At 34.9% G+C, this 16,558-nt stretch overlaps 1 protein-coding gene and 1 pseudogene across 1 annotated transcript; one reads left to right on the top strand and one right to left on the bottom strand.

Annotated features, from left to right (window-relative positions):
* Positions 1 to 884: 884 nt before the first annotated feature.
* On the top strand, positions 885 to 1,791 carry LOC134374593 (olfactory receptor 52A5-like; annotated as a pseudogene).
* A 12,292-nt stretch (positions 1,792 to 14,083) lies between these two features.
* Positions 14,084 to 15,037, bottom strand: LOC134376326 (olfactory receptor 51G2-like). The gene has a single exon (XM_063094917.1). It carries the CDS (start codon positions 15,035 to 15,037, stop codon positions 14,084 to 14,086), a length of 954 nt encoding a protein of 317 aa, XP_062950987.1.
* Between the last annotated feature and the right edge of the window lie 1,521 nt (positions 15,038 to 16,558).

Below are 16,558 nucleotides of genomic sequence, written 5' to 3'. Positions count from 1 at the left end.
TCAACTAGCGATACTTAATTTGTATTAAAATATTCTATTAATGTATCAATTTTATTATTTGACTCTAAAATATCTAATTTTATTTGTCTTCATTAAAAATGTTCCTAGCATCACCTCTTTATTAAATGCAAACTAAATACCTTGTCATACAAAATCTATGTGCCCCATATGTATATTTTTAAAATGACACTTGAAATATGGCATTGCCCCAGTACACCATTGCTTCCTTGAGAATAAGGAGAATTTTTAATAAGTTCTTATTTAACCAATACTCACTATAGCTCCTAAAGTAGTGAGTATTCCTTTTATTTTCTTTATTTTCATCTACCTGACCTCTTGACTGAATGAATGAATGCTTCTGGGTAAGGACACGAAAAACAAGATATAGGTAATATCTCAGTTAAGAACCCCTAACTTATTATCATAGAAAACCAAACTAGAGTAAAATGGGATAGTTTTTAACTGATGATACGCAAACCACATGTCCTTATATTACTATAATGTATCTTCTCTAAAGTGAGTCTGTGTAAGTCCTTTAGCAAGTGGCCATGTGTATGTGTGTTGTGTGCATGTGACAGAGAGAGATAGACAGGCATCAAGACAGACAAAAAGAGAGAAAGAGAGAAACAGAAAAAGAAAAAGAGTAAAAAAATAAAGGACAAAAAAGAGAATTGAAATTTGAGATAAATTGTTCAGGAAGCTTTACACACTCTTGGACCTACTTAATTGCCTCATCAGTAAATGTCTATGTCTGAAAAATTCCATGCAAATCATAATCAATTTCTGAATTTATAATTCTAGGCCAGAACACAAAAAGAAGAGAGACACCCAATACACATTGCCAGCCTGAGTCTGAATCTTAAGCCAGGGAGCTCTATGACAATATGTTCAAGCTCAATAGAACAGTCTTCATGCCTTCAGTGCTAAAGCTCACTGGGATCACTGGCTTGGAGACTGTGCAGTACTGGATCAGGATTCCTTTCTGTGCCATGTACATCATTGCTCTGATGGGGAATTCCCTGCTCCTGGTCATCACCAAGGTGAGTGCAGCCTTCATGGGCCCATGTACTTGTTCCTGGCAATGCTTGGAGCAACAAATATTGCTCTCAGTATCTGCATCCTACCCAAAATGCTAGGAATATTCTGGTTTCACGTGCCAAAGATATATATTTGATGTCTGTCTCTTGCAGATGTGGTTCATCCACACATTCCAGTGTACTGAGTCAGGTACTTTGCTGGCCATGGCACTGGATTGCTATGTGCCAATCTGTCATCCTCTGAGGCATGGATCCATTTTTACCCACCAATTTCTTACTCAGATTATGGTGGGGTGACCCTCAGAGCTGCCCTTCTTGCAGAGCCATGTCTCATCCTTATCAAATACCAGCAGAAGTTCTACTGGACCACTGTTATCTCCCATTCATACAGTGAGCACATGGCCATCGTAAAGTTGGCAGCAGAAGATGTTCGAATCATCAAGATCTATGGTCTATTTGTGGCTTTCAGTATACTTGGACTTGACATAATCTTTATTGTACTCTCCTATATTCAGGTATTTATAACTATCTTCAATCTACCTCAAAAAGAATTTAGGCTTAAGGCCTTTAACATTTGCATTGCCCGTGTTTGTGTTTTCTTTGAGTTTTATATCCTGGGTTTCTTCTCCTTTTTATACACAGATTTGGGTTTCACATTGCATCTTACATTCATATTCTTCTGTCCAAACTTTACTTACTTGTCCCACCTTTACTCAATCCTATTGTCTATGGAGTAAAGACCAAACAGATTTGAGCTCGAGTGTCCAAGATTTTCTACTCTACAGATTTTTCTTGATTTCTTATTTATCTAAACTTTTTAAGTAAAAAAAAGTCATTCTGAGAAAACCTTGTTCTTGGAGAAGCTCCATGCCTTCTCAAGTTTATTGTGTGCTGAAATATAAACTTTTAGTTTTGCATTCCAGACAGGAAGACTTTGACTCCTACTTAAACAATTTCACTTGTTCTGGCTACAGAACTCTTTGAAAAAATAGCACTAATTACATTTAATTAACAGATGACATATGATAGAGTTTGGATATGTTGTCTCCCCCAAAGACCAATAGAAATCTAATCCCCAACTTGGCAATGTTGGGAGATGTTTGGGTCACGGGGAGCGGAAACCTCATGAATAAGATAATACCCACGCTGGGTGGTGGGGTCGTAGGTTCTCATTCGGTTAGTTCCCATGTGAAATGCTTGTGTATATAAACCTGGAACCTCACTCTCACTCTCTTGCCTCCTCTTTCCATGTGATCTTGTACCCACTTGCTATCCTACTGCTTTCCACCATGAGTAGACACACCTTGAGGTTGGCACCAGATGCATCTGTCCTAGAACCAAGAGCCAAGTAAACCTCTTTTCTTTATCAATTATCCCGTCCCAGATATTTTATTATAGCAACATGTAAGTGAACTAATACAGCATACAAGGCAAAAATTAGAAGGATTTCTTTATAGTTTAATTGGCTCTCAGTAATAAACACATTTAAAAAATAAGACTAAGTGTTTATATTTCAGCCTCTGTTTAAAATTATCATGTGCCATTGATTCTACCACGTATAAAATTCTGTCTAATGTTTTAGCATTCTAATGTATATGACACAATCATTTTTACAATCATTTATAATCAAACTAATTATCATCACTGTGACCACAATTACTAAAGTTTTTTTTACTGAATGATTGTGGATTAAGCACTAAGTGGAGAATGCGTTTTTTGATTTACGCGCCAGAATGTATGTTTCAACATGTATTATGCACCAACCTGTATTTCATATAACCTAAAGAAAATACGTATATAATTATTAATATAAAATTGAGCTCCAATAGGAAAATTTGAATGGAAAACAAAATAAGTAAATATGAAAAGATTAGCAGTTAGCATACTTGTTTTGTGATAAGATTTGATGTAGAAAACTAAGAGATTTTATATAAAGGTAAGGTAATAATTATATAAGCAAGTTTTATAAGCGTAGCGCAACAGAAAATCAATATGTTCTGCAAGTAAAACTATATTTTTTCTATTATTTGTGTTCAGAGATTTATTGTTATTTTTGCATTTCCCTAGAACTAACATTCAAGATAACGAGCACACTTGCATACATACATAGTGAAGGTGAATGAGTGTATATTAGACTTTTACTTGAAAATGGATTTTGATATAATTGTTTTTGTGGAGTAGAGGACAATCGCTTTTGTAGAAACCTTAAATGGAAGTTTTCAATCCTTCTCCTGCTCCTGTTCTTAAAAGAAAACCTTTGAGCTTTTCCCTACTCAGGATGACGGTGGTGGTGGGTTTGTCATATATGACTTTTATTGTGCTGAGATAAAACTGCCACATCTAAGTTGTTGAAGGTCATCATCAGGAATGGATGCTGAATTTTTTCAAACACTTCTTCTGTACTTAATGAGATTATCATATGATTTATGTCCTTGATTTTGTTCATGTGGTGTATCACATGTATTGATTAGCATATGTTGAACCATCCTTGCATCCCTAAGATGAATCCCCCTTGATCATACTGTTCAATCTTTTTGATATGCTGTTGTATTCTGTTTGCTAATATTTCCCTGGGGATTTTTTGCATCAAGGATATCCAATATCCATCAAGGATATTGACCTGTAGCTTTCCATTTTTGTTGTGTCTTCATCTGACTTGGGCACCCCAGGGTGTTGCTGGCCTCGTAGAATGAGTTTGGGAGAATAGCTTCTGTTTCAATTTTTTGTGAATGAAACCAGGCCCACACATCTTGCCATATACCAAACTTAACTCAAAGTGAATGAAAGCCTTACATATGAGACCTGAAACTATAAAACTCCTAGAAGAAAACATAGAAGAAAGACTTCAGGATGTAGGACTGGTCAAAGATTGTATAAATAAGACTGCAAAAGAACAAACAACAAAGGAAAAAATAAACAAATGAAATTGTACGAACTAACAAGCTTCTGCACAGCAAAGGAAACAATCAATAAAGTAAAAAGAGAACCTACAGAATGGGAGAAAATATTTGCAAACTATGCATACAATAAGGGATTAACATTCAGAATATACAAGGATCTAAAACAACTTTACAGCAAAAAACATAAAGATCCAATTTTAAAAAAGGGAAAAAGAGCTGAATAGACATTTCTTAAAGGAAGACATAAAAATGGCCAACAGGTATATGAAAAAAAAAAATGTTCAGCATCACTAATCATTAGGGAGCTGCAAATCAAAACCACAGTGAGATATCATCTCACCTCAGTTAGAGTGGCTATTATCAAAAAGATAGAGAACAATAAATCCTGGGAAGAATATGTAGAAATTGGAACCCTCCTACCCTGTTGGTTGGAGTGTAAATTAGTACAGCCATAATGGAAAACAGTATTGTTGCACTTTCTGTATCACCCCTCTTCCCCTGGGTGAGGGAGATGCAAAGGATTACTCAAAGCCCATTTCCTCTGAGCAGTGAGAAACCCCAAAGGGGTTAATTTCCTGGAACCCTCAAGAGAGAAGTGTTCCTCAGCAGGAAATTAACACCAGCCTGGGGTCATCTCCCAGTATTTATTCTCCAGGCCAGAAAGGTACAGAAAAGGAGCATAGGTGGAGTTATGGCTAAGTATAGTTTAACAATAGAGGCTGGTAACATCAGTGAAATAGTAAAGTGACATTCCATAATGCAATTTGCAAAAGGTTAAGTCCATCCACCAACAAAAGCTTGTTCTTAACAAATACTGTCTCTTCCTACAGCAGTTTCCTCAGTATTTTTACATAACAAGAAATTAACTTTAGGTTAACCTGCTCCAAGGACATCTGTCCTTGAGCATGCAATTTTGTTGTATTACAATTCTTTATCTACATCAGAGACTTTAGCCTGGGAAAATTTTTTTCCTGTCTTTTCCAAGCTTAACATTTCTATATGTAATTTTAAAAAGTTAGGTTATATGTGAAACTACAGGGCTTTGGAAACCAGGCCCTGTGAAATACATTTGCTTTATAACTGTTAGTATACTCCACAAGTATGGAGGTTTCTCAAACCACTACAGATAGAACTACCATATGACCCAGCAATCTCACTTCTGGGTATATACCCAAAGGAATGGAAGTCACCATTTTGAAGGGATACCTACAGTCCTCTGTGCATCAACTGCTCTATATATAATAACCAAGATAGGGAACCAGCCTAAATGTCCATTGCTGGGAGACTGGATAAGGAAAATATGGTGTGTGTGCATATATATATGTATATGATGGAGTTTGGATGTATTGACCTCACAGAACTCATGTGGAAATTTGATCCCCAATGTGACAGTGTGGGAAGTTGTTTGAGTCATGGGGGCAGATGCCTCATGAATGGTACTCTCTCTAGATGGGGGGAGTAATGAGTGAGTTCTTGCTCTGTTGGTTCCCACAAGAGCTGGTTGTTTAAAGGACCCTGGCACCTCCTCTTTCTCTCTCTCTTCCTTCTTCTTGCCATGTGATCTGCTTCTACCTACTGACCGCTTTCTGACACTTTTCACCATGAATAGAAGCAGCCTGAGGCCAATGCTAAATGAAGCTGTCCTAGAATTGTAAGCCAAATAAATCTCTGTTCTTCATGAATTACCCAGTCTCAGGTATTTCTGTTATAACAACACAAAATGGATTAATACGATATATATATATACACACAGTAGAATACTATTCAACCATAAGAAAGAAATGAAATTCTGCCATTTGCAGAAACATGGATGAGCCTGGAGAAAATTATGTCAAGTGAAATAAACCAGACAAAGAAGAAGAAATATTGCATGTCCTCACTCATAAATGGGAGCTAAGAATGAATGGAAGGAAGGAAGGAAAACAATAATATGTTGAACTTTCAGAAGGAGAGAACAGATCTATTCCACATCACTAGAGGTGAGAAAAAGGGAGGGGGAGGGGGTTTAGAGAGAAATTAGGTAATGGACACAAAGAATGAGTATGATCTGTAATGACGAACATGCTAATAAAACTGAATTGATCAGCACATATTATAAGCAAATATTCATAGTCAACTGTGTACCCCGTAAGTATGTATAATTAATGTTTCTAGTGTAAAAGAAAAAATAAATAAATAAATGCAAAGGGCAGGAACAGACTGATAAAGACATCTACACAGGGAGATTAGTGACTATGGCCTAATGATACAGCCAATTAGTGGCAAATGATAACACTCAGAATATTTAGAGACATGGATTTGGGACAGTTCCTTTACTTTTTATATACTTCCTGGTTAGTGTATATTTATAACATGTCCTTATAGGAGCCTGACATACTCACTTTTGAGTGGTTGATCATGTGCAGTGCCAGACAGTCATGGGTGAAAAGTCACATTTTCATTATATTAATGAGTTCAAGTTTTGGATTTGTCTACTCATGTGCAGCCATGGTTATCTGTACTACACAAAATTGTGTGGAATTTCACCATTAACACTGCTCTGTCTTTTATTTCCAATGATGACTATTAAACTCCATAATAGCAAAAGCCAGAATTTTTCTAACTCGACAACTACTTTTGCTTTAAGATTTTATTTTCCTCAAGAGATGTTTCCACTTCTGTTAGTTTTCCCCCCACTCACTCTCATTGCAATGTATTCTGCTCTGGAAACTCTTTTCCTGATTCTGTTGCTGGTAAAATAATCTCCGTTCTCGAAGACTAGGCTCAGACTTTTCTTGGCATTTCTTTCATTTCTTGCCTTAACTGAGTTTCCTCTTCCACACAGTTTCATCACCTGTGATCCATAGTAGCCTGTACAGTTTTCAAACTGTGTTCTATTAAAATGTATCTATTGTTTAGGGGTTTAAACTGGGTGTCTAGTAGTTTAATATGTTACCACTTAAGGTCATTTAAATTTTTATCATGTGTATGGCACTTAATAAATACTCAGTGACTTGGACTGACATTCTTTTACTCATTTCAGTGACTTACTGTATATCCACTGAGAAGAAATTTTGAAGGACAGTCTGGATGTGGAAATATGTGCAATAAAGTCCACTTACATTAATGATTACTTAATGAAATAGAACTCTCTAGTATAGAAATCCACTTGAAGATAAATATCATTTTTTTAATAAAGAATTTAATCTAATTCATCTTCATGTCTCTGGTGTTGGTATATAACAATAATAAAGAATAACAATTTGTTAAATAAATATAAAAATGTAATACCATTCATATTTTAAATGCATCTTTATAACAAACCTATACCGTACTTAATGTATGGTAGAAATGATTTGTGATTAAGTGTCCAAGATTTTCTACTGTGAGAACTCATCTCTCATTTATCTCATTTTACTTTAAATACCAAAAGCCACTCTGAGAAAACCTTTCACTTAAAGTCTGTGCTTTCTCAAGTTTATTGTTTGCTAAAGTATAAAGTTCTAGTGCTGCATTCAAGACAGGAAGATTTTGACTCCTATTTACATAATTTCACTTGTTCTGGCTACAGAACTATTTGAAACACACAGAGCTAACCACACTTAATTAACAGATTACATACAAGGGGAAAAATTATAAAACATTTATTTATAGTTTACTTTGTTCTAACTAATGGACTTTTTTTAAAAGCAACACTAAATGTTAATATTTTTGACTTTAAAAGTATCTCGTGACATTGATGCCACTGCATAAGGGATATGAAACTAAACATGTATATTATAGTATTTTTATGATTATGCTAATCTATACTAATCACTATACTAATGTGCTGACAAAAACGGTTGTAGGCTTGTATTCAAGGCAACAACACTCTGATTCCTAGTTAAGAAATTTCAGTTTTTATGGATTCAGAATGAATTGGTCAGCAGATGTCATTATAGAGAGAAATCATGAAGACTACTTGCAGTTTAATTACCAAAGATATTTCTTCAATAATTCAGTGAATAAAGTTTCATACAAATATACTTAAATTTAAGTGGTATCCTCTGATTAAAAATATTAAGTGCATGCATTTCTTTGACACAAGAAATAATTCAGTCTTAAAGTTGATTATTCCAATGATAATGAACCAACTTTCTTCAAATTTTGATTGCTATCATCATCATCATCATCATCATCATCATTTTCATCACCATTCAAACCCTATGTTTTTTTTTTGTCTTATGATGATCTGAGCACTAGGAAGGTTTAGATGTTAATTATGCATTGAAATGCATTTGTACACTTTATTTTTTGGAATAGATTTGGATTTACAGAAACTTTAATACGTAGTACAGAGATTTCCCATACCTAGTTTCCACCATTATTATCAACTTACATTAGTATGGTATTTTTGTTACAATAAATAAATTGATATTGATACATTGTAATTAGCAGAAGTTCATAGTTTCTTTTACACTTTCATAGTTTTACCCGCCTTCCTCTTTTTCCTCAATACGCCATCCAAGATGCCATGTTACATTTAGTTACCATGTCTCCTTAAGCTCCTCTTGGCTGTAGAAATTAGTGAGGCTTTCCTTTATTCTTATGACCTTGAAACTATCAAAGAACACTGTTTGTGTATTTTACATGATGTCTTTCTATTGGAATTTATCTGATGTAATTCTTATGATTAGATTTTGATTATGTGTTTTTGGGAGGAAGATCAGAGAAGTTATGTGCCATTTCAATGACATATTTAAGTGTCAATATAAACAGTATAATCAGAAATAAATATATAATATGTTAACATAAACAATAATAAATCATGTTGATACTATGTATTTTTGATATGTTTATTACTGTTTATGTTGGCCTAGATTACGTGGCTAAGACAGAGTTTTCAGCTGTCTCCATTGCAAAACTAATTTTTTTAAATTTCCATTTCCATATAGTACTCTCTAAAGTCACTATAGTTAACCCATACTTAAGGAATACAAATTTATGTTCCTCCTCCTTAATGGTGAAGAAGTTACATAATTTAATAAATGATTTGAAATTATTCTACATGGGCGATTTGTTTATTCTCTCCCACTAATTCATTTACTTAATAATTTATTTGTCAGTATTTATAGATATATATATTGTGCTTCAGGTTTTAATTCAATGTTATTTTATTTTATTGCTCAAGTTGTTTCAATTTGAACATTGTTAGCTCATTCATTTGGCTTCTGTGCCTCTTTGACATACACCCCATTTTGTGTGTGGGGGAGAGGGTGGGTGTGTATTTTAGCACTTCTTGTTATATGGATCTAAAAGATTCTCCAGACCTACCCTGCATATTTCCTGTCCCAGTTATAGAATAAGTCATTTTTCCAAGAAGCTTAGGACATTTTTTTGTAATTTAATTTAATTTAATTTTACTTATCAAAATACATTATACTTGATTTTCATGCCCCTTTATCAATTTCTCTGTACCCCTCCCCCCAGCCCCCACATCATATCTGTGCGCTTGACTTAAATCGTTCAAGGAATTTTTGTGGTTATTCTGTCAAGAACTTTAGATCTTTTTATTGATTAATGGTATTAGAAACCAGGATCTTGACCCTAAGAGGGCTTGTTGTAATCTGGATGTGTTTCTCTGAGTTTCTCTCAGCTGACAGATCAAGGAATTATATTCAGATGCCAACCCATGTGCAAGTATATAAACTATATCTATAAATATTTCTATATGTAACCATTTTTATGGAAATTGAGCTAATCTTGAGATCTAATATCTGAAAATTTAATTCATTATCACACAGATCTTTCTAGCCTCTTCTCCTTTCTTCTCTGTAAATTCCCACTGTTACTGTAAAAAAACTGGCTTCAACCACCTATCACCCTGTTACTTCATAATTTCCAGAACACATGTAAAACTGCATTAGAATTGTTAATCGTTTCCCCTGTGGGAAATAACTCTATGAGCTAAGATACAGGGTTATGGACAGGTCTTTTTGTCTTTATTTCTACACTTGACTCATGTCCAAAGTTACGTAAGTCAGTACCTTTCCTCACCATTCCTTTCAATGAGATCAGTTCATACATCTGTCATAAAGTTAGATTATTTTGTTATGGTCTGTATTCCTTATGAGAATTTCCTAACCTTTTAAGTGATTGTTTTTAAATTTTTGCATGTGTTCAGTGTTGTAAAGTTCAATGTTTTGTTGCTGTTGTTGTTTTTACAAAGATATAATATTTTTCCACCACAATAGTATCATATTGTGTATATCAATATTCACAAAGATAGTTTTCTTTCTTCCTTCCAAATCTGTATACCTTTAATTTCTATTTTGTTTATCGTTGCAGTGCTAGAAATTGCAGTATGATGTTGAAAGAGAGTAGTGAGAGAAAACACATTTGCCTTGTCCCAGATCTTAGCAGAAAGACATTCAGTTTCTTAGATTAAGTATGATGTTAGAAGTAGGTTCTTTTATTATTGTTATTATTTATCAAGAATAATCATGAGATACAAAGCTAATTGTCACCCCTCTGGCCCATAACAGGAGTGCCATATTCATACTGGAGGCATACCTATTACCAGAAATTACTTTTGTACTGCTTGTCCCCACCCAATTATCCCCCAACCTCCCTCACACTCCCTCCCTCCACCCCCTACTCTGCTTTGTAGCCCTAGGAATATTCCCTCCCTCTGTTAGACCACAGCACTACTGTGGTCATTCTTTCCTTCCTTCTTTCTCTCTTAGCTCCCACAAATGAGTGAGCACATGTGGTATTTATCCCTCTATGCTTTGCTTATTTCACTCAACATAAGTTTCTCTAGGTTTGTTCATTTATTCTAAATGGGAGTATTTCATTCTTTATTTTTATGGCTGAGTAGTATTCCATGGTGTACATATATCACAGTTTCCTTATGCAATCAACCATCGATGGACATTTAGGTTGGTTCCATATCTCGGCTATTGTAAACAGAGCGGCAATGAACATGGGTATGTAGGTATCTCATTGACATGATGATTTCCATTCCTCAGGATATATACCCAGAAGAGGGACTCCTGGATCATATGGAAGATCTAACTGTAGTTGTTGGAGAAATCTCCATACTGTTTTCCATAGTGGTTATACTAATTTACAGTCCCACCAAAAGTGTTGGAGTGTTCCCTTCTCTCCACATCCTCACCAGCATTTGTTATTCACAGTCTTTTTGATTATATCCAATCTAACTGGGGTGAGGTGGTATCTCAATGTAGTTTTAATTTGCATTTCCCTGATGACTAGTGATGTTGAGCTTTTTTTCATGTGCCTGTTGGCCATTTGTATGTCTTCATTTGAAAAATGTCTATTCAGCTCCTTTGCCCATTTTCTAATAGGGTTGTTTGTTTTTTTACTATGTAATTGCTTGAGTTCCTTCTACATTATGGATATTAATCCCTTATCAGATGCATAGTTAGCAAATATTTTCTCCCACTGTATAAGTTGTCATTTCACTCTGTTGATTGTTTCCTTTGCTGTGCAGAAGCTTTTTAGTTTGATATATTCCCATTTGTTTATTTTTTCTTTTACTGCTTGTGCTTTCAGGTTCATGTTCATAAAGCCTGTGCCTATGCCCTGACCTACCTGCTGAAGTGTTTCACCTATATTTTCCCTTAGTAATTTTACTGTTTCAGGTCTTATACCTAGGTCTATAATTCATTCTGAGTTGATTTTAGTGTATGGTGAGAGATGCATTTCTAGTTTCATTCTTCAGCATATGGATATACAGCTTTCATATGGAAAAACAAAAGACCCCAAATAGCCAAAGCAATCCTTAGCAAAAAAAAATAAATAAATAAAGCCAGAGGCATAATTCTGCGTGACTTCAAATTGTACTACAAAGCTGTTGTAAACAAAACAACATGGTACTGGCATAAAAGTAGGCATTCCGACCAGTGGAGTAGAATAGTGAACACAGAAATCACTCCTCAGGCTTATCACCTTCTGATATTAGAAGTAGGTTCTTTTGTAATTTTTTTCTTTTTTTTGCCACATTGAGAAGTGTTCTTTTTTTTTCTTATTTGTTTTTCATAGATCAGTGTTCAATTTTTTCAAATGCTTGTCAAACTGCATCAATTGATATGATCAGATGTTTTTTTCCTCTTTAGCCTTTTGATGTGATGATTGACATTAATTGACTTCAAATATTTAATGAGTCTGATGCACTTGGAATAAAACTTGTTTGGATGTGATTTAATATTATTTTTATGCATTGCTGAATTTAATTTGTTATCATTTTGTTGAGGCTTTAATGTTCTATGTTCATGACAGATATTGGTCTAAGTTTTCCTTTCTGTTAATATTTTCATATGGATTTAGTAACAGGATAATGCTGGACTCGTAGAATAAACTAGGAAGTGTTACCACTGATTCTATTTTCTGGATGAGGTTGGAAAGAATTGTTATCACTTTAAACCTCCAGAATTCACCAGTGAAACCATATATGGTTCGTGCACACACGCACGTGCGCACAGACACACACACACACACACAAACAGGCAAAACACAAAACCCAAAAAGCCTGACTCACTGACATTAATATATTCTCCTGTATTCTCATTTAAAATATATGTTTTTTAAAAATACTGACTCCAAAATTTCCTGAGAATGTACTGACAACTAATTTAGTATCTTTTAACCTTTGTTTTGTTACCTCTAAAACAGGGCTAATAAAACTCAGTTGAATTGCTTCACAAGATAATTATGGTAATGTAATTAAAGTTTAGAGCTAAGGTAGACATTCAGTAACTCAATGTCTTTCATCCTTTCATGAATAAAGTGTTTTAAAGATGTACCTCACTTATTTTGTAGCACATTTTAATGTACAAAAATCACACATTTATAGGTACAACATACTAACAATTATATTTCTCAGTTGTTACATAAATTAATTTATCCATTTCTTCATCACTATTAATAGTGCAATATTACAGATATTCTGTTAGGTTTTGGAATGCATTTATAAAGATAATAGACATAGTCCCTGTTTACTTAGAAGGGAGGAGTCATTAAACAGTAGTTATGCTGACAGTTGATGAGTCTTAAATGACAATTGAACTTATCTATTCCAATGAACATTCATTTATTTATTAAAGAAAAGAATGGGAATTTACTATGCCACTGAATAGGGCACCAATTCAGGAATTTACGATAAATGAGCACAGTGCCCTCCAACAACAATGCAGAGTTAATTGAGGAAGACAGACATGAAGAAGGAAGTCAAATTGTGCTCTGAATATTAAAATTATTTATGAGGTGTGTTGAAGGAAAAAGAGGACTGTCAATCCTACTAAATGTTAAAAACATTCTTATTGGAAAAAATTTCACTAAAGGTCGGTGTTGAAATTCAAAACCAAGCAATTATTAAATTCTTAGAGTCCTGTGAAGGCTGGAAAATATGTGTAAAAATGTATTGAATCATCTGGTGTGAGTTATCATTGGAATTGAGCCAAAGATAAGAGGATGGATGAGAAAATAGAAAGCTTTTAAAAATATGTTACTAGCTTGGCCCTTATTTTATAGCTAAGTGAAAACCACTTAATTATTTAAATAGATGTTTATATTATTTATTTATATATTTATTTACTTATTAATTTATTAATAATATTCATGAGATACAAAGCTAATGTAGCCCCTCCTGCCCATGACGTGAAGGCCAGATTCACACTGGGGGTACACTAACCACCAGAAATTACCCTTACACCCCCTGTCCCCACCCCATTATCCCCCAACCACCCTCCCTCACCTCTTGTCTCCCCCACTCCACTTTGTAGCCCCAGGAATGTTCCCTCCCTCTGTTAGACTGCAGCTCTACTGGGATCCTTCCTTCCTTTCTCTCTTAGTTCCCACATATGAGTGACCACATGAGGCACTTATCTCTCTGTGCTTTGCTTATTTCACTCAACATAAGTTTCTCCAGGTTAATCCATGTTGTTGCAGAGACATGCATTTATTTTAAGATCTGTCATGCAGCACTGTGGAATGTAAATTAAATCGTGATAATAACCAAAATAGAATCATCTTTCTAATAGACAAGAAAATATCTCAATTCTTACCCAAACAATAACTTTAAATGATGACATACTTCCTACAGAGAAAGAGACAAATAGAAGGGGTAAAGAGATGGGGTGTCTTTTTCACCAAGGCCACACTTCACTACTTGAGAAAGTTTCTCTTGCCCTTGAATACCTTATGTACTGCTGACCTTATCTGCTTGGTTTTTAGGCTATAAACCAAAGGGTTAAGGACAGGAGTCATGAAAAGAAAGAGGTTGGCCATGGTGACATGGAGAAGAGGAGAAGTGAATGTGCCAAACCTATGAATTATGGTTAGGGCAATGAGGGGCACATAAAAGATGAAGACAGTGAAGATGTGGGAAACACAAGTATTAAGTGCCTTGAGCTGACCACCTTCAGAGGCAATACCTAGCACTGTTCTTAAAATCAACACGTATGAAATGACAATGAGCATAGAGTCAATCCCAAAGGAGCAGATGACGAGGGACAACCCATAGATGATGTTGACTCTGACAGGGCCACAGGCCAGCTTCATAACATCAGGGTGGTAGCAGTAGCAGTGGGACAGAATGACATCCTTGCAGAAGGGCAATCGTTTTAACAGGATCGGCAAAGGAATCATCAACACCACACCCCTTATCACAGCTGCGAGCCCCATCCCTATAATACGAGGATGGGTTAAAACCACAGTGTAGTGCAGTGGGTTGCGAATAGCTACAAACCGGTCAAAGGCCATGGCCAGCAGGATGGCTGACTCCATGGAGGAGAAGGTGTGGATGAAGAACATCTGTGTCAGGCAGGAGTGGAACTCAATCTCCCTGTGATTCAGGAGGAAGACATTGAGTACTGTAGGTAGAGTTGATATGGACAGACCCATGTCTGTAGTTGCCAGCATAGACAGAAAGATGTACTGAGGCTCATGAAGGCTGGATGTGGTTTTGATGACAAAGAGGATAGTACAGTTCCCTAAGAGGGCAATTAAGTACATGACACACAGTGGGACAGAGATCCATGTCTGTACAGCCTCCAGACCAGGGATGCCTGTCAGAAGGAGAGTGGGTGGCTGAAACCAGCTAGTGTTTGTAAATCTCATAAGGATATATATCTCTTTGGTTCCAGTCCAGATTAGCTTCCAAAATGTTCCTATTGGGAGAAAATAAATAAATCATAAGTTAAGACAGGAAGTGATAAAGCGTCTCAATCATTTGGGGCAGCATTAATCCTAGGCATTTTTAAATCAAGGAATTATCCTTAGGTGGTTTCCAAATCTGTCTGAATAACTATTTAGAGTTAGACAATGAACAATTGCTATTAATATGTGAGAGCTAGTAGAATTCCTTTGGCCTAGATTGGACAATCACTGGTAAGGGAAAGTAGAAATTAAGGACAAACTTTATTTTTTCTCCCAACAGAACATTCATTCTCAAAACTCTTTCTCTTTCTTGGCAACTTGATTTAATTATATTCGTATTTACTTTATTTTCAGTCATCTTTGCCAAAACTCTGAAGAAATTTTTGTGCTTTCTCCTACTCCAACATCATATATACAAATATTCAGGCATCTAGAAAAATGAGCATTTTCCTGATATTTACAGTGCAGAAATAAAGCATAGATTATTTCAATAACTCACATAAACCCTGAGTCATTTTTTTACAACTTCAATTGATGTCATTTATTCTGACAATATGAGTCAATTTTTACAACTTCATGTGATGCCATTTATTCTGACAATAAATTTCTAGGTTGTTTCATGTTCTCTATTGAAATATGTTAATTTTTTCAAAGAATACTCATCAAAACATGGGTGATAAAATTATTAAAGTAGGTATTTGACACCATCCAGCTGGTGCTAGAATAGTATCAAGCAGCAAAAATAATTTCTTGAAAAAATTTGAAGTATCTCTATTTCAAAATATAAATATAACATGTTAGGAAACAATAAATAATGATACCTTAGTTAATGTCTTAAAAATACAATAGTTGGAAGAAATGGTGTTAGTTTAGTCTTTATCCAAGATATAAGTTAAGGAAATATATTATTTAGTGTTGATTGCGTGCATTTAGATTTAAGTGTTTTGTTTAAAACTGCAATTTACCATGCGGAAACAAAATATTGATGCAACTGCATCTGGATATGGGGGACAAGGTAGAAAGGAAGGTAATACACCTGAGCTAAACTCTGATCTAAGAACCGTGGGCTTAGCAGTGATTGCTGCCACCCCCCCAAGGGAGCTTCACACAATGAAACTTTGTTGGTCAAGTTTATTAACTTTTGTATTAATGATTATAGAAATTGGCAATAAAAATGTACATGACAGGCTTTAGTGTTTATATAAATGTTACCCCAAAAGCTGTATTTTCTTGGGTCAGAGATCAAGATTTATGAAAAACAAAATGCAGTATGAATTGAGTAGCTTTGTGATTGAGTGGAACTTTGTTACACTTCACAAGGTAAATTTGATCCAAATTGAAAATTTGTTTGAACTGAATTTTTAATTAATTGTGAATTTACTTGTTTTTAACGGTTATTAATATTTTAATTGGGTATCTTTTTAAAGTGGAAAGAATAAATTGTGTACATGTTAAAAAAAAGAACACGAAATCTAAACACAA

Source organism: Cynocephalus volans, chromosome 4 (genome assembly GCF_027409185.1).
Source record: "Cynocephalus volans isolate mCynVol1 chromosome 4, mCynVol1.pri, whole genome shotgun sequence".
NCBI lineage: Eukaryota > Metazoa > Chordata > Mammalia > Dermoptera > Cynocephalidae > Cynocephalus > Cynocephalus volans.
The sequence above is the reverse complement of the archived record's forward strand: the minus strand, read 5'-3'. Positions and strand labels throughout refer to the sequence as shown.

Excerpts from the sequence above, each read along its gene's own strand:
- LOC134376326 (XM_063094917.1), bottom strand. The coding sequence starts at position 15,037 with ATGAGATTTACAAACACTAGCTGGTTTCAGCCACCCACTCTCCTTCTG.